We start from the raw sequence: 19,215 nt of genomic DNA on the forward strand, positions 1-19,215 counted from the left end.
GTATGTATGTGTTTGTGTGTATACATATATGTGAACATACACAGAGAGGGAGAGCAATAGAGATACCGAGGGAGAATAAAGAGCTGAGACACATAGAATAATAATAGTGAAATACAAATAATACAGAGAGAGAGTAGAACTACGGGAATGATAAGGACGCAGAGAAGTATACAATACGCATACACACACACACACACAGACAGAAGCACACACACGCACACAGAAACACATACATGCACACATATTGACATAACAAAAAAATGAATAAGGCCACTTATGTACTTAAATATTGATCAACGACGAAAACCGTGGGTGGTTTGAAAATGGTTGTTTTCATTGTAGACTTGTGGGGGGGGGGTCTTTGTTTTTCTTTTATTTGTTTCATTTAGGGATCTGGAAACAACCGCATACTGGCCTACAGGTTTTGTAAACAGCTAAACGTAAGTATCGTCTGCGTGATGATGGTGGTGGTGGGAGGAAGGGAAGGAAGGAGGGAAGGAGGGAGTAAGCGCTGTTTTGTCCGTGGTTAGCCGACATGTTTTTTGTCGTCTGTTGTTGAATCAAACTATCGTGATGTCTATGGCCGGGTAAAGGAAACACGGCAAAGAATATCAGGTGCATCCATGTATGAGTATCTTGGTGTTATCGTTGCCGTGTTTGTTTTGCGTTTTGATTTCATTTGGTTTGCTCGCCTGAAGATGGAGATGTACTAAGTATTAGATGCATATACATATACGTACGTGTGTGTATATATATATGTATATATATACATATATATATATATATATATTATATATATATATATATATATATATATATATATATATATATATATATACATACATACACACACATATATATATACATACATATATATGTATATGTATCTATATATATGTGTATATATATTAGCTTAAAAGCCTTCCTATCGGGCGACTTTTAAGCTAGTGTATAGCTTTTAAGCAACTGACCCTGAATGGGAAGATCTGCAAACAGATCTCTGACTTGTCTTGGAGAATTTGTTGCAGTTGCTACCTTCAGAGTCATATCCCAATGTAGATCATATTCGTCGCAAAAAAAAAGATCATGTAAAAAAAATCGTCGAAAACAATCGCAGTAATAGAAACACAGGAATCCAAAATTTCAGGATTTCAGGTCTGGATTCGGCCCTGAATGATTTTAATTTACTCACTGTCTCTATGCCTACTATTGTTCTCACTCCATTCGTCTTTGAACTTTCTTGGTGAAGTTCCCTAGTTACATGGGGGTGTTCTGATCCCCAGGTTCTCACACTATGTGTGTTTAGTTTCCCTGAAACATGTAAGGTTGCCTCTTCACTAAAAGAAACTCGGGTGAGGAACGCTGAATCCTTAGAAATTCGTTCCAGCATGTTAACTGCAAATACTTTTCGTCTTGGTTTATCATTTGGTTCGAGTGCTTCTAAGAGTTGCACTTAGTAAGAGGACATTGTGCTCTATTGAACGTGGTAGCTATAACTGTCTGGCAGCAGAACGTATGGACTTTGTAGGAGAACTAGCAAAGGCTTGTCTTATACAATCGATGTTTTCCTCAGATAATTTTGATCATCTACCCCTCCCATTATCCAACACTGTTCATCTTTCCATAAATTTTGTGTGCCATGCACGAATTGGCGGCCGTGACGCTGGATGTATTCCATACTTAGTTCTGTAGTATCACTGAGCCTGTACGTCCGATTTTGTTTCAATAAATCACGCCTAGTGGCGGTTCAGCAGGCTTTGGTCGGTCCGAGGCTATAATAGCAGACACCTGCACAAGGATATATATATATCCTTACCTTCGAAACACGCATAGAGTCGAAACAGGGGCAGCTGAAGAAGGGGAATATTCCTTATGTTGTTTGTCTTGTACTCTGTTTTTTCGTTGTTAAAAAAAGTCCGTTTCCTTGTTTGATTTTATGTTTTCGTTTCTCGTTGTGTTCTACGTTTATTTGTGGTGTCCTGTACTCATATATGCATGTATATATACATATAGATGTAGGTATATACATATATGTATGTATGTATGTATGTATGCATATGTTTTATTTATTAAATTGTTATTATATATATATATATACATATATATATATATAAACCCGAAAGAATTACAATGAAAACGGAGACTCGTACATTTTCAAATTTTTCTATTAATTTTATCATTTAATTAATTATACAGCGTAATTAATTAAAATGACCGACACGTGTTTCTGCAGCGTAGAGAATGTGCGGTCGCATATGCAACCCGCAATTTTCTACCGTACACCTTCATTCATTTCGTCCTGGAACTAAGGTTAACATGAGGTCAGATGCAAAGTGAATTTTATAGTTATATGAGGTTTCATCCTTTCCTCTTCTCTTTCCTTTTGTATCTAAAACCATAATAAGATAAAGAAATAAGCTAGCCACGCTTAAATGAATTCTGTTGGTTTCAGACCTCGTATGCGAACGAAGGTGCATATCAGAATATTTCAAGATGCATATGAATAAGAATTAGGCTTACAAAGAATAAGTCTTGAGGCGGTGCTCCAACATGGCCGCAGTCAAATAACTGAAACAAATAAAGGTATATATATATATTTATTTTTTTTATATTTATATTTTATATTTTATCTAGTTTCAGCTCACGAGCTGTGGCCATGCTGGGGCACCACCATGCTACATGATTTTACTTCACGAATGCTTTTTAGCAATTGCCATTTGGTGTATGAGAGAGTTCGATGCAGCTGCCCTCATCTGCACCTCCTGCCGTGAAGTTGGTTCATCTGGGACACCTGACAGGAAGAGATCCAGTTTTATTTTAAAGACATCTACATCCACCCCATGCAGGTCTCTCAGGTCCTTCGGGAGGATATTAAAGAGCTGTGGACCTCTGAAACCCAGGCTATCACAGTATCTTGTCCTACATCTTGATAGCAAATATTATATTATATTATATTATATATAAATATATACGTTTATGTGTTTGTATGTATGTATGTATGTATGTATGTATGTATGTATGTATGTATGCGTCTTTGTGTCTCTGTCCTCCACCACCGCTTAACAACCGATTATCGTGCGTTTACGTTCCCATAACTTAGATGTTCGGCAAAAGGAGCCGATAGAATAAGTACCAGACTTAAAAACGCAAGTAATGGGGGTCGATTCGTTCGACTTAGAATTCTTCAAGGCTGTGCCCCAGCACGGCCTCAGTCACATGGTTGAAACACGTGAACGAAAAGGATAAAAGATCCTATAACTACACGAGTCTATGACCGGATTCATTGTTTGTTCCTTCTCGAGCCATGCCTGGCTCATTAGGGCCAGTTTCCCGGTTTCCTTGGCGTATAGGTTCTCCACCTGGACGGGACGCCGGTCCGTCGCAGGTGAGCTGCTAGATGCAGGAGGAAAGAGTGAGAGAAAGTTGTGGCGAAAGAGTCATCAGAATTTCGCTATTACCTTCTGCCGGAGCCGCGTAGAGCTTAGGTGTTTCGCTCATAAACACACACTTCGCCCGGTCTGAGATTCAAACCCGAGATTCGCCCGGTCTGAGATTCGAATCCCTTGAGCGCGAGTCCGCTGCTCTAACCACTAGGCCATGTGCCTCCGGATTCATTCATCTTCCAGTGCGCCCTTTTCAGACAAGACTGTCATATTAGACGAGGTGATTTCTGAAAGTAAATTTAACTGCTATTACTAGCGGATCGGCCGACCACTTACAGGCTCCCCTTTTGCTTCATTTAACTACACAAGTTTAAACAGCCATGTCAGCGTGTTAAACAAGCTGTTGTTTATATTTGTACAGGTAAGCATGCGTGGCTTGGCATGCTAGAGGTTGGTAGCTTGTTTTTTTTACTATTTACACCTGCCCCGAAAATATCCTTTGATGTACGAAGTATGAGGTTTAAAGCCTGTTGCTTTCTGCTTTTTCATCATTACTGTGTATTCTGGCACTGATGATGTTTGTAGTAGCAGCAGCAGTACCAGTAGTAGTAGTAGTAGTAGTAGTAGTAGTAGTAGTAGTAATGGTCGTAGTATTAGTAATGATTGTGGTGGTGGTGGTGGTGGCGGTGATTGGTGTGTTGGTGGTAGTGATGGTGGTACCTGTGGTGTTGCAGTTTGTAATGTGTGGGGATGATGCAGTTGTATTAGTTGTAGTAGGGGGGGTGAGGTGGCGGTGGTTACGGTACCAGTGGTGGTAGTGACGCTGGCGGTGGTGATAGTGGTGGTGGCGGTGCTGGTGGTGGTGGTGGTGGTGGTGGTGGTGGTGGTGGTGGTAGTGCTGGTGCTGGTTTTTGATTGGTGGCAGTGAGCCGACGGTGTTGGTTGAAACCACAATATAAACCTCCTCGTCGAAGCAAGAGACCGTCGGACTCTTAGGCGAATTGTTAGAAAGGATCACAAAAGCACAGCTCCCAAAATTACTGCAGAACTTAATGATCACCTCGAGAACCCAGTTCGCCGGGAGCTGCACAAAGCCGGATTTCATGGAAGGGCTGTAATCAGAAAACCACTAGTTTCAAAAACAAACGTTGCAAAGAGTTTAGAGTGGAGTAAAAACCTACAGAATTGGTTCCTAGAGCAGTGGAAGAATGTTATTTTCTCGGACGAGTCAACCGTTACCTTATTTCCGACCACCGGCCGAGTATACGTGTGGAGACAGCCAAAAGAAGCATTGAACCCAGACTACCTTCTTCCAACTGTTAAACACGGAGGAGGGTCTGTGATGATCTGGGGCGGGGAAATATCTTGGAAATCTGCTGGCCCAATGGTTTCCCTTCATGGCAGAATTAATAGTCAAGACTCTAAGCATTTTATCAAATCAAATTCATCCTAAGGTTGCAGAACTGATTCTGGTGGGAAACGCAATCTTTCAGGATAATAATGCACCAATTCACACTGCTAAAGTTGTTACTGAATGGCACGAGGAACGTTATAGTGAAGTTGAACATCTTATCTGGCAATCACAGTCACCAGATCTCAATATCATTGAAGATTTGTGGTGCATTTGAGAAAAACAAGTAAGGAGTCGATATCCTCCACCATCATCACTATAAGAACTGGAGACTGTTTTAGCTGAAGTGTGGACAAAAATTCCTTTGGAAACAATTCAAACTTTGTACGAGTCCATATATATAACTTACCGATTCAGCAAAAGAGATCGATAGAATAAGTACCACATTTTTAAAAAAAAAGATGTATGTATGTATGTATGTATGTATGTATGTATGTATGTATGTATGTATCTACTTATGTATGTAATGTATCTATTTATGTATGTAATGTATGTATGTATGTACGTATGTATGTATGTACGTACGTATGTTTGTGCATATGTGTGTATGTTAGTGGAAGGCGTGTGGCTTAGTGGTTGGGGTATTTAGTTCACGATCGTAAGGTCATGAGTTCGATTCCCGGTGGTGTATTGTTTCGTTGAGCAAGACACTTTATTTCTCGTTGCTCCAGTTCAGTCAGCTGGCAAAATATGAGTTGCACCTGCATTTCAAAAAGGCCGGCCTTGTCACATTCTGTGTCACGCTGAATCTCCCTGAGAACTACGTTAAGGGTACACGTGTCTGTGGAGTGCTCAGCCACTTGCACGCTAATTTCACAAGCAAGCTGTTCTGTTGATCGTATCAGCTGGGACCCTTGTAGTCGTAAGTGACAGAGTGCCAGTGTGTGTGAGTGTGTGTATGTGTGTGTGTGTGTGTAGGTGTGTGTGTGTGTGTGTGTGTGTGTAATCATATGTATGTATACACATACACATACAAATAAATATAGGCCTTCTGAGTCAAACAGGTGAGGGAAAACTGCAGAGAAGCTAGTAAGATGGATTGTACCTGGAATTCAAAGGTCTTGCCGCTTCGTATTTTGTGTCATGCTGAATCAGACGGATAATAATGTTAACACTTTAGCATTTAGATTATTTTGTCAAATATAATATTTATTCACATTATTTTGAATTAATCATGCGTTATTACGTAGCTTCAAGATTTCGAAAATGGGATTGTATATTTGCGGGGTCTTTTGGTACATTAATGTAGTTTTCCAAGCTGAATCTCGGGAGATATTTCACTTTTGTCAGAAATTAAAAAAAAATTTTTTTTTAAAAGAAGTTTAAAGTTTGATCATTTTCATCCAGTCAGAAAACAGGATTTGGAAGCTGTCATTTTGTGCGTGATAGAACGTGTTATCATTTGTAAACAAACCAAATTCTGCTTTATGCAAACCATATAACCCCTTATAGCTTTTTTATTTTGGGGAATTTTCAGAAAATTGTTACGAATTTGTAATCTACACACGGGAATTCATGCGATTATCCATAAATAAGATAAAAAAAAGTTTGGTGCGTGATTTAAAGCCTATTTGGCTGTTATTTATAGCACATCTGACGACCACCTCAGTGAGTGGGAAATATTTGTCAACACGTGTTTTCTTGCAGACAAAAGAGTGCTCATGCTTGGCTTGTTACTATGAAAACATGCATGAATGTGTCTGTGGTTTACGATTGGTTAAAATTACCCAAAATTTGCAAACTTTAAAAGCGAATGACTCTTTATTGATTTATAGCGAAAATGAATTTCAAAGCAGTGATCTCTATAGCTTTAAACAGCAAAATGTCTGTGTATCTGTGTGTCTGTGTGTCCTTTATAAAAATCCACAGATTTTCACGTAAAAGGCTCGCATTTTCTATGGGCTTTCAAAACTGTTTGAGGGTGGTCGTGAAGATCTTTTCATTTCCCCAGTCACCCCAGAAAGCCATTAAAAAAATCAATAAACCGACCCTTTATGCCCATAAGTTATTTTGCGGCCAAATTCGAGTTTTTCGCTTTCTTCTGCCTCCTTTTTTGTCCGACTAATGGCATGTCCACAGTCCCGCTAATTTTCCATGATTATGCCGTTCCAGGTATGAAAACCGAAGTCCAACGAATAATAATTACTCTCATAAAAAGCTCCAACTAGTTCATAAACAACCAAATTAGCCCGGGGCTGAAATGTGATAAGAAACATAGCTCTTGATTTTGTGAGAAATTTTTACTGCGACCCGACAACGAACAACAAGCGCCGGGTCATAGTGTTAGTTACTCTTTTACTCTTCTACTTGTTTCAGTGATTTGACTGCGGCCATGCTGGAGCACCACCTTTCATCGAGCAACTCGACCCCGGGACTTATTCTTTGTAAGCCCAGTACTTATTCTATCGGACTCTTTTTGCCGAACCGCTAAGTGACGGGGACGTAAACACACCAGCATCGGTTGTCAAGCAATGCTAGGAGGACAAACACAGACACACAAACACACACATACATATATATATATATATATATACATATATACAACGGGCTTCTTTCAGTTTCCGTCTACCAAATCCACTCACAAGGCTTTTGTCGGCCCGAGGTTATAGTAGAAGACACTTACCACACAGCCACTCCTGTGCCTATAAAACTACATTAGCATATAAAACTACATTATTACACCGAATACGAAATCAATTCGAGCAGAACTTAAAGAGATTGAAAACTAATGGCCAAACAGAAAAGATCCTATTTTTGCTATGACCATTGTAGGTATGAAAGGCTAGATTCGAGCCATTTTGGACATAGAACCGGTAGAATACTTTGGCTTGATATGGTCGGTTTAAATGCTAAAGGGTTAAAAATACATATGTCGGCAGAATATTCAACCACGAATAGATTAATTTAACGAACAGATGAATGCTCATCGTCGAAACTGATGGAAGATCTATCCGTCATGTGTGTGCGTGCGTGTGCACATGTGTAGTTATGTTTGTATAGATAGATAGATGTATATTTATGTGTGTATGTATGCGTGTATGTGTATAAGTATATGAGCTATGTATGTATTGATGGATAGACTGTGTGTGCGTATATGTATTTATGCTTGTATGTAGAGACGAATAGATGGAATAGTATGTATGTTTATGTACGAGACTATGAAACGTATACAGGTATGTATGCATGTATATATGTATGTATATTTATATATAAGTGTATAAAACGTGTATATGTATGCATGTACATATGTATGTATGTATGTAGGTAGGTAGATAGGTAGGTACGTACGTTTGCATATATATGAGCACGTATATGTAGGTACATACACGTATGCATGCAGGTGCGTACGACTGTATGTATACGTGTGTGTGTGCGTGTGTGTGTGTGTGTGTGCGTTTGTGCGCGCGTGTGTGCGTATGTGCAAGTTTCTAAAGCCGGACCCTGATAAAATGCGATGCGTTTTTATCCATGTTTTGTATGGTGCATACATTTTATGTATGTACGTGTGTATAAGACATAAACACACACACACACACACACACGTTCATCTACACACATACATACATGCTCAAATACACACACACGGCGCTGTGTTTATATACATGTCTTTCCTAAATTACTGAATGAATATGCGTCCGTATGTATGTATGTTTGTTTACGTATGTTTATCTTTCCACGCCTGCGTGCCTATATACACAAATGCTAATGTAGACAAATCTACGTTTTCGTGCGTATACAAATGTACGTAGGTGCGTGTATATGTGTATTATATCTATTATGAATGTATATATATGTATATATGGTAAGTTAAGATACATACGAAGGGAATGAGTGGGAGAAAAAAGTCAAGTTCACACGTCTATTCGATTATGTTAAGTGCAAGACATCCCGTCACCGTACGTACCTCCGTCACCATCACCATCACTATCACTATCACCATCATCACTTTTGATACTCTTATACATAAGCCACCACCACCTCCGTCATTCTCCTTCTAATATCACTACCAGTTCACTGGGTGCAGAGAATCGCTAACAAACTAACATGTATTGGAATCGAGTTTCTTAAATACACTCGTTCAACTTCTCTTTTCTTTCTTTTTTTTTTGCACACAGGTCGCTGGCGACTCTCGTTGGGGGAAACAAGATGGCCGACAGATGACTGATAAATAACGTCATCAGCATCTTCATAGTCATCATCATCGTCGTCGTCATCCTCATCGCCATTGTAATTGTCGTCGTCATCATCATCATCATCATTACTGTTTATTACATCTATACGTCAGGTTTAACTAGCATCTGTTTGTAAGAAGTGGAAAAGAAAGGAGAAGAGGAACGGACAGGGTGAGATGTTTAGAATAGACAAGGAAAGAGAAGGAACGTAAGAAAGAAAGAAAGAAAGAAAGAAGGAAAGAAAGATGTTAAGAAGCAATGGGAGAGGTAGAGAGGAAGGGAGACAACTTGTGTATGGGTCATGCTCTTGTTTTGTCATCGCTTTTGTTATTATAAAAGCATAGAGGGGGTAGTTTTTTCGTGAAGATTGTAGTGGTGGTGGCGGCGGCTGTGATGGTGGTGGTGTTGCTTGTTCTAGTGATGGTGGTGGTGGTGGTTATCATTTTTCTCAATGTAATTATCTTATTGTATATCCGCCATTCTTTATTTTCGGTACAAAGAACTGTTGTGTCTTGTATCTTATACACAGTGATTAAACTTTTAATTGACCTTTTTTTCTCATTTCAGCTGCTGCTGCTGCTACTATTGCTGTTGCTGTTGTTGCTATGCTTTCACTTGTTTTAGTCATTTGATGATATTGCAGCCCCTTTACCCTTTTACTTGTTTCAGTCATTTGACTGTGGCCATGCTAGAGCACCGCCTTTAGTCGAACAAATCTACCCCAGGACTTAGTCTTTGTAAGCCTAGTACTTATGCTATCGGTCTCTTATGCCGAATCGCTAAGTTACGGGGATGTAAACGCACCAACATCGGTTGTCAAGCGCTGGTGGGCGGACAAACATAGACACAGGTTGGCGCGGGTCGTGGACAAACTTGTCACAGAAGCGCAAACTTACGCTGTCCCGGGCAGGTCAATCCATGACAATCTCCACCTTATACGCTACTCCTTAGAGCGAGTGAGGAAACTTTCTGACGCAGGGGGAGCACTGGTGCATTTAGACCAGTCTAAAGCATTTGATAGGGTCGACCATCGGTACTTGACGGCGGTCCTCGGGGAGGCTGGCCTGGGCCCGACCTTTCGAGGTCGGATCGCTGCTTTGTATAGCGACATCGAGTCTATCGTCAATGTGAACGGTTTCTTTTCGAAGCCGCTCAGGATCGAACATGCAGTTCGTCAGGGGTGTCCCCTGTCTCTGCTTCTGTATGTGTTGGCTCTTGAGCCATTGCTGCAGAAGTTGGAGGCACTAGGGGTGCGCTGCGTGATCTATGGTGTGGAAGAGGAGCTACAGCGTATGCGGATGACATCTCCATCATCGTGGCAAATGAAGGCCAGCTTCCAGTGGTGGAAGAGGCCATCAAAAGCTACGAGGCGGTGGCAGGAGCAAAGGTTAACAAGGACAAGTCGGTCAGTTTGCAACTTGGCACCTGGAAGGGCAAGCCGATGGCGTCTAATAACGTCGTGGGGCGTTGGATGGAAGCTCCTGTTAAGCTGCTTGGAGTCTGGATTGGTCCAGACCTCCAGATAGAGAAAAACTGGAGTGATGTGGCCAGCAGGGTGACCGTTCTAACCCAGACCTGGTCTGGACGGGCGTTATCCTTGCTAGGGAGGGTGGGGTGGTGCAGATGTTTATAGCATCAGTAATCACCTACCGTCTGACTGTGGTGCCTTGCCCCGATTTGTGGCAGAACAAGTTGGAGAGAATCCTTTCCGCTTTTTGTGGAAAGGAGGAAAGCCACTTGTAAAGCGCTCTGTCAGCTGCCAGAAACCGCTGAAGGGTGGGCTAGGGATGCCTTGGCTGAAGATGCGAAAACGCGCGTTAAGTTTGAGGCACCTCTGGCTTTACCTGGATGGAGAGCAGTTGTGGTCACCGCACGTTCGGTTCTACCTTCTCCAGTTAACGTCCTTAATGGAAATCGGTGCATGGATCAAGCGGAGACCTAAACTGGGGGAATGGCATTTGGAGTGCCATCAGTCACTTCAGCTACACTGTCGAGTGGACAACGCCAGCAACAGGAGTTCCACCGCAGATTTCTATAGCGGGTTAGTGGAATTTATGTCAGAAGATGCCTTGGGGGAGACCCTGGGCTACGATGAAAATCAGTTGGTCACCCTGTTCCGGGGAACGTTCGGGCCGAGGTATCTGGATAATTACCAGAAATCCCTGGCCTGGCAGTGTTTCCGTGCGGCGTTACCTGTTCGCGACAAGCTGTCAAGGCACGGAAGTGCCGTCTCGCCGACATGCCCGCGATGTGAGCAGGATAGGGAAACCGTCTTGCATGCATTCGCCCATGTAATCTGTCAGCCATCTTTTCTTTGGCTATATAAAACATGAAACTGCACTTACATGTAAACTGTCTTTTAGCTGTCACTATCAGCCATGTATAAGCCATGTTATTTCTGTTTTTTGGTCTTTGCCTCAACAGAAAAATTCTTGAAAGTTTAAATCCACGTGTTATCCGATTTTTTTATTTTCTTTCGACTGGATACCATTTATCAGCTTCACACAACTGACTCTGCAATTATCCAATTTACTTTGTAAAACACGAAAATGTGAAGGTACATTTGATTGATCTTGAAAATTTTTAGTACTCTTGAATTTTCCATATTTCAAACTTGTACATACAACTCATGCTTTCTACCAGTTTGATCAGAAGAGGTCTATTTTTTATTGGTTTGTAGGATGTAAAGGAAAATATACGTAATTCATCATTGTTGTTATCCTTTAATTTCATTAATCTCCTGTACATGTTTACAACCACAACACAGGACACCCCATATCTCTAAATATACTCCAATAGACAGACCAAACTATAGAGGATGCCTTACTCACTGTTTAGCAAGATAATCAAAATTGTTTCAGTCTAACAGAAGAGAACCTCTAGATCAGTGATTCCCAAGGTGGGGCGTACGCCCCACTGGTGGGGCCTGAGAAAATTCAGGTGGGGCGCGGGGCATAGACGTGGGCTGTGAAAATATTTGTACATGACGAGCGGTCATCGTGGGCACAACCTTAGATTCCGTCTTTCCTTTGTAGCCTCCACATCGGAAACTCTCGCACCCCAACGAGACAAAGAAGATCCTGCACTGAGCAATAAACTTACTATTCAGATAAGCCAATCAATTGCCTCAATTAGTTTGCCTCAATTAGTCTTTTGTTAGCCCTATTGAAAATGAGCAAACCAAACAAGAAGAAGACTCGTCAATACGCGGTGGAGTTTTTGAAGTTTGGATTCATTCCTGATGAGCATAAACTGTTTTGCTTATTATGTAATCAGACGATGAGCAATGAGTCAATGAAGGCAGGTAGGCTGGAAGTGCACTTAAAGGTAAGACATCCTAATAATTCTAATTTAGATTTGGAATACTTCAAATCATTGAAAGAAAAATTTAAAAACCGAACAAAACTCACTTCACTATTTCATGCAAAACAAGCGCCTCATACTCGTGCCCTTGAAGCCAGCTACGAAATCTCCTTGCTTATAGCAAAACATGGAAAGAATCACACTATTGGAGAGCAACTGATTAAACCTGCTATCTCAATATTCTTAAAAACTGTATTACAAAAAGATGATGGAGATAGGACTATGCCACTCAGTAATAACACTGTCTCGAACAGAATAGATGAAATGGGGCAAGATGTTGAAAGCCAGCTCATTGAGAAATTAAAATTGCGTAAGTTTTCATTACAAATGGACGAATCCACAATCCGGGACAGTGAGGCTCTATTATTGACTTATGTGAGGTATATTGACCACAAGGAGTTTCAGGAAGAGATGCTGTTCTGCGAATCGTTTGAAACCACCACAACTGCAAATGATATTTACATCAAAATCAAACATTATTTGGATGCAAACAAATACCAAAGGAAAACTTACTGGCATGTGCGGCAGACGGTGCACCTGCCATGATGGGCAAGAATACGGGATGCTTAAAAATGATGAAGGATGAAAATCCAAACATGTTGACTGTCCATTGTGTAATACACCGAGAAAACTTGGTTGCCAAGAAATTGTCCCCTGTTCTTAACAAGATTCTTCAAAGTGTGATCAAGTGTGTCAACAGCATTAAAAGAAATTCTAAATCTCAAAGTCTTTTTAAGCAGTTTTGTATAAATCAAAGTGCCGAACATGTTCGATTATTGCTTCATACAGAAGTAAGATGGCTATCAAGTGGAAACTGCTTAAAGAGGTTCATGGAATTATTTGATCAGATTAACGACTTTCTTAGTGATAAATGTGAAATGAAATTGCTGTCAACAACGGATGGAAAAGCATTTGTCAGTTATTTGACAGACATATTTGAGAAACTTGGAAACTTGAATAAACAACTTCAAGGTGCAAACATGACACTTATTGATGCAAAAGCAAAGATTTTTGGATTTATTACAGCTCTCGAATTATGGAAAAAGAAATTTTCCAGAAGAAATTTCAGTGAACTTTACTGGTTGAGTAAATGTGAAATAACGAATGATGCTGGCATTGTAATTATTGATCATTTAAATATCTTGATAAAAGATTTCAATGACAGATTTTGCGATTTAAAGGCAATGAATTTTCCTTCTTGGTTAACTCAACCGCTTCTGATTAACGTTTCTGATGCTGCAATCCAATACCAAGAAGAGTTATCAGAATTACAACATGATGAATCAGTGAAGACTTTGTTTAAATTGAAAGGTACAAAGATGTGGCTATATGACGAGGTTGAAAGAAAATATCCTAAAATTTCTACATCAGCGAGAGAGCTACTGATTCCTTTCCCTTCGTCTTATTTGGTCGAATGTGGTTTTAGTGCAGTTGATAATTTGCTCGAAGCCAAGAGAAACCGGCTTGAGATTACAAAACGTGGCGATTTACGACTGAAATTAACAAAGTTGTCTCCTCAAATTAAAAACTTGTGCTGTATGCATCAGGCACAGGGTTCTCACTAAATTAGTCGAGCTGACCGTCAAATAATTGAACTGAAAAAACGTGTTTCTTTATTCTTTATAAATTGACATTTTTTAAAAACATGAGAATCGTAATAATTTTATCGATTTATTGGGTGTTATGCACTTTCAGTGCCTGTTGTTTCAATTCTCAAACTATTTTTTTGTATTTTGAATACAATTTTTTAATTTTTGATTTTTTTTCAATTGTAAGTAGGCCCACATGTACTTGTAAATGTGAGTGGACATGGGAAAAGGTGGGGCGTAAAAACTTTTGCTATGAAAAAGTGGGGCGCCGGGAAAAAAGGTTGGGAAACACTGCTCTAGATGGATATCCGTGCTAGAAATAGCAGCCAAATCTTTCTTAAACTACACCCTTCAGTCTTGACTCTTTTCCTATCAAAAACATTTTCATAAGTGTACTAAACATTCATGCTTGCTTTCTGACTTTTAGTTAGCCCTTGTTACATATGTTCTGAGCAATATAAAGCTTTCCTTTCACAGAACATAGGACAAGCAAAGGGTTGATAAAAACAAAAACTCAGATAATGTACTTCAAGTTATGGCATGGGTTGAATGGCTCGACAGGAATTAGCAATCTCAGAGGCAACACCAGGTTCCATAGACTTGATTTCAAAAGCTGGATGCTGCTCCTAACACCAACCACTTTACAGTGTGTACTGGGTGCCTTTTTACGTGACACTAGCAGCAGTGATGAGAATAAAAAACAGGATGCCCAACAATGGGTCTTCTCAATTAGGGCCAAACAACAAGGTGGCGAGCTGGCAGAAACGTTAGCACACCAGGCGAAATGCTTAGTGGCATTTCGTCTATCTTTATGTTCTGAGTTCAAATTTCGCCAAGGTTGACTTTGCCTTTAATCCTTTCTGAGTCGATTAAATAAGTATCAGTTATGCACTGGGGTCGATGTAATCAACTTGATCCGTGTGTCTGTCCTTGTTTTTCCCCTCTGTGTTTAGCCCCTTGTGGGTAGTAAAGAAATAGGTATTTCGTCTGTCTTTATGTTCTGAGTTCAAATTCTGCCAAGGTTGACTTCGCCTTTCATCCTTTCGGGGGTTGATAAATCAAGTACCAGTTACATACAGCGGTCGATCTAATTGACTGGCCCTGCTCCTCAAACATTTTGAGCCTTGTGCCTAGAGTAAAAAAGAATCAAAGCCAAACAACAAAAAAGACAACTATTGCTTCAGCTTATAGTAGCTTTCTACATGTAGCCGCTCCTACATGTTGTAGCTCCTACATGTAGCAGCTCTTACATGTAGCAGATACGACAACCTCCTGTGAATATAAAACAGTTGTTTCAAATAATTAAACTCAAACAAACATAATTACATGAAATTTTCAATTTCCTTTATTTCATTCTTTGAATATTTTTAAATCTTTTTTTTTTTTTCATATATATAATTTGTGTTACCAGTTATCCCAATATTCCGTTTTCTGTTTTATATAACAATAATAATAATGGTAATAATAATTATAATAACAACAACGATTATTTTCCCCCTTTTTTTTATTCTAGAGATGACGTCTCTTTTTTTTTTCTAGTAGCATGAGGATAAGTTTAATGAATTCTTTACTTTTTAAATTTGGCATAAAGCCACAAATACCTAGGATGGGAACATGTTTATTTGATTGAATATACCCTAGAATTTTACAGGTAAATACATACATACATACATACATACATACATACATACATACATACATACATAACTTCAAAAGGCTGAAAGGAAAATTTGAACCCAAAAAGCTAAAGCACTAAGTCAGTCACATGTCTAACATATGTGGAATAAAGATTTTTACAGAAGCCATAAGTCGAGTTTCCTGGAAGAAGGACAGATATATAATTGATTTTGTGGACAGCACCCTCCCTCCCAATATATTATTGGTATGTATTTTATTGACTCAAAATGGATGGATATAAGGCCAATGACAACCTGCTAGGGCAGTTGGTTACTCATACTGTTCCAGATTGTCTGAGATGTAGCACAAATGAATCCAAAGACAATGTTCTCTCCAAGTCTTTTAGCAAAATAAATTAAATAAATAGAACTCTTCTGTGACAATATTAAACAGGTAATACTGATTTTTGATATGAACAGGAAATATAAAAACTTTCATGGGATAAGATTCTGTGGCATTCATGCCTTTCTTTGAATGTCACAGAATTTTTATTTTTCGATGGACATGAATAAAATGGTCTCAAATGAATATTTGACAAGGGACTTTATTTGCCGAGAATAATCAAACGGCCCCATGATTACTGGTTGCTATTTAATGATAATAATAATCCTTCCTACTAATGGCGCAAAGCCTGAAATTTGGGTGAGAGAGGGGCTAGTCGATTACATTGACCTCAGTGTGAAACTGGTACTTATTTCATTGGCCCTGAAAGGATAAAAGGCAAAGTTGACTTCGGCAGAACTTGAACTCAGAACCTAAGGATGGATGAAATGCCGCCAAGCATTTCGTCCAGAGTGCTAACAATTCTGCCAACTCACTGTCTTAATAATAATAATAATGATGATAACCTTTTCTACTATAGGCACAAGGCCTGGATTTTGTAAGGAGGGGGACAGTCGATCACATCGAGCCAGTACACAACTGGTACTTAATTTATCAACCTTGAAAGGATGAAAGCCAAAGTTGACCTCGGTGGAATTTGAACTCAGAACAGATTCTGCCAGCTCATGCTTTAATAATAATAATAATAATAAAAAAATAATAATAACAACAATAATTCTTTCTAATGGAATCACAAGGCCTCAAATTTGGGGAAGAGATTAAGTTGATAACATCAACTCCAGTGTGTAACTGGTACTTATTTAATCAACCCTAAAAGGATGAAAGGCAAAGTCAACCTCGGCGGCAACAGTTCTTTTGGCATGCTGCCTTAATAATAATAATAATATTTTCTACTAAAGGCACAAGGTCAACCCATGTACTGGACCAGTACTTATTTCACAAACCCTAAAAGGTCGAAAAACAAAGTCGACCTTGACAGAATTTGAACTCAGAACATAAAGACAGACAAAATGCTGGTTAACATTTTGTCCAGTGCACTAACAACTCAGCCAGCTCACTGCCATCTTAGTAATAATGGTAATAATAATATCACTATTCTTTCTAATTTGGGGGACAAGGCTGGTAATTTTTTTAGAGGAAGGAAGAAGTGGATTACATCAACCTCAATATTTAACTGGTATTTATCTTAACGCTGACCCATATAAGCAAAGAAAGCGAGATAGTAAAATGATGATGATCGCCGTGATGACATGCCGACACAGATCTCGATTTTAGATCCTCCATTGGATTGATCTTATATTACTGGATTAAATGCCTAACAAGATATGTGTGTGTGTGTGTGTGTGTGTGTGTGTGTGTGTGTGTCTGTGTGTTTCTTTTGGGTTGGTTTTCCTTTTCAGCGAATCCCTCTGGAAGTCAAAAGCTTAAGTACCTGTAAAAGTACTGGGGTCTCTCTATTCCATTGATGCATGCACTGCTACTGTACAAAAACCGACATTATAATTATTTGCACCAATTATTACTGCTTTACTATTGTTATTCGAACAAAACCCAATTTTTATAAAAAAAAAAAAAAAAGCCCCGGGATGTCACACAGACACACACAAAAGACATTCACATGCATACACACAACCATACGATAATACTTACATTCATAATTTGCATATCACATACGTCGTATACATGATAACAAGAGTTAAATGATTCGATAAGTTTGTTTTGTTTTGTTTTGGTTTCTTTTTTTTTTTTTGTTTTGCAATAAAATAAAATAGAAATAAAAATAACAACAACAGCAAGAGCACCTGCAAGAACAACAACAACAACAACAACACCGAAGTGATATCATTAAACTCAGATTGAGCCGCTTCATGGAATCAAAATATTAAACTAAAAACTTAAGAGTGAAATAAAGGAAAACTATAAGGCTGCTGCTGCTGCTGCTTGTGGGGTTATAGGACAGGTGTGTGAACAGAGAGACAGGTAGACAGACAGGTAAGTACCAGCAGTCACATGGACAGGTATGCTTTCATTAGTTGCTTTAGCGGGCCTGCATAGTTACGTGCAAACATAGAGACCCCTCTCAATTGTCCTGCCCTTTAACACTGTGGCATATGCAGTATGTGAGAGAGAGGGGGGGGGGAGAGGGAGCGAGAGAGAGAGAGAGGAGAGAAAGAGAGACAGGTGACAGAGAGGGAGAGAGAGTTTTACACCAGCATTCAGGTGGTGCTCATCTGCAGCCTTCAGAGACTGGAGCAACGTGGAATGAAGTGTCTTTGTTCAAAGGACTCAATGCACGACCTTTGTCCAAGAACTGAACCCATGAAATTGCGACTGTGAGCCTAACACCATAACCACTAGGAAATGAGCCTAGATGGACAGACAGACAGACAGACAGGCAGGCAGGCAGATCTAGTTGGCCAGCTAGATAGATATTCTTTTATTTGTTTCAGTCATTTGACTGCGGCCATGCTAGAGCACCGCCTTTGGGTTACACTCTGGGGAGACCTTGAAGCAAGCATTGCAAGACAAGTGTTAGACTGGCAACCTAAAGGAAAGAGGGAAGTTGGATGAGCTTAGAAGACCTGGAAAGGATGCATGGAGGATGAAGTAAAACCAATCATTCTCTCTTGGTCTGAGATCAAGGAGGTAGCCCAAGATCACATCCACTGGCCCTATGAAATGGTCACAGCCCTTTGCTCCTTACAGAGCAACGTGGACTAACTGATACCAGAACCATCTAATAAAACCTATAGAGTGATCCTATTAATGCTACAGCCTATCAAATAAGACATGATCTTATCGACACCACAACCTTTTAACCCTTTCGTTACCAACCCGGCTGAAACCGCCTCTGGCTCTGTAGTACAAATGCCTTGTTTTCATAAGTTTTGAATTAAAATCTTCCACCAAACCTTAGTCACAATTTATGTTCCTAACACTAGATGAATGATAACTAAGTTATTTCATGAAATTCTTTGTTATATTTAATGTAATTGAAAGAAACACAGAACCCCTCAAAATAAATTCAGTAACGAAAGGGTTAATAAGACTTATTGACTGATATTATTGTTAATTGCTCCTATTCATTTTGAAATCTACAAATAAAACATATTGACAGATCCTATACACGTTGCGAACAGGAAAATATTCTAGATCAAATTTTTGAAAAACAAACTTTTTTTATTAAATCAAACTTACTGAAAATTATGATCTTATAAGACTATGAAAACAACTGATCAGGGTCTTAATCTATATACGGGCAAGCCTATAGATGTCAC

The 19,215-nt window shown here is 39.5% G+C and overlaps 3 protein-coding genes across 4 annotated transcripts in view; 2 read left to right on the forward strand and 1 right to left on the reverse strand.

Moving 5' to 3' along the window:
* The first annotated feature begins 12,137 nt into the window (after nucleotides 1-12,137).
* Nucleotides 12,138-12,875, forward strand: LOC115221256 (zinc finger BED domain-containing protein 5-like). The gene has a single exon (XM_029791405.1). The coding sequence runs from the start codon at nucleotides 12,138-12,140 to the stop codon at nucleotides 12,873-12,875; it is 738 nt and encodes a 245-aa protein (XP_029647265.1).
* A 26-nt stretch (nucleotides 12,876-12,901) lies between these two features.
* On the forward strand, nucleotides 12,902-13,894 carry LOC115221257 (SCAN domain-containing protein 3-like). Its single transcript, XM_029791406.1, has one exon. It carries the CDS (start codon nucleotides 12,902-12,904, stop codon nucleotides 13,892-13,894), a length of 993 nt encoding a protein of 330 aa, XP_029647266.1.
* Nucleotides 13,895-16,720: 2,826 nt separating this feature from the next.
* LOC115221408 (GDP-mannose 4,6 dehydratase) overlaps nucleotides 16,721-19,215 on the reverse strand; it is a 91,934-nt gene continuing 89,439 nt past the window's right edge. For both annotated transcript variants that reach the window (XM_029791589.2, XM_029791588.2), the window contains one exon: nucleotides 16,721-17,302. The gene's annotated coding sequence lies outside the window, so the exon portion shown is untranslated. The remainder of the gene's footprint in view (nucleotides 17,303-19,215) is intronic.

Source organism: Octopus sinensis, linkage group LG18, assembly GCF_006345805.1.
Source record: "Octopus sinensis linkage group LG18, ASM634580v1, whole genome shotgun sequence".
In the NCBI taxonomy this organism is placed as follows: Eukaryota; Metazoa; Mollusca; class Cephalopoda; order Octopoda; family Octopodidae; genus Octopus; species Octopus sinensis.

What these genes read in the sequence shown, in the direction of transcription:
- LOC115221257 (XM_029791406.1), top strand. Translation starts at nt 12,902, where the DNA reads ATGATGAAGGATGAAAATCCAAACATGTTGACTGTCCATTGTGTAATA.
- LOC115221256 (XM_029791405.1), top strand. Translation starts at nt 12,138, where the DNA reads ATGAGCAAACCAAACAAGAAGAAGACTCGTCAATACGCGGTGGAGTTT.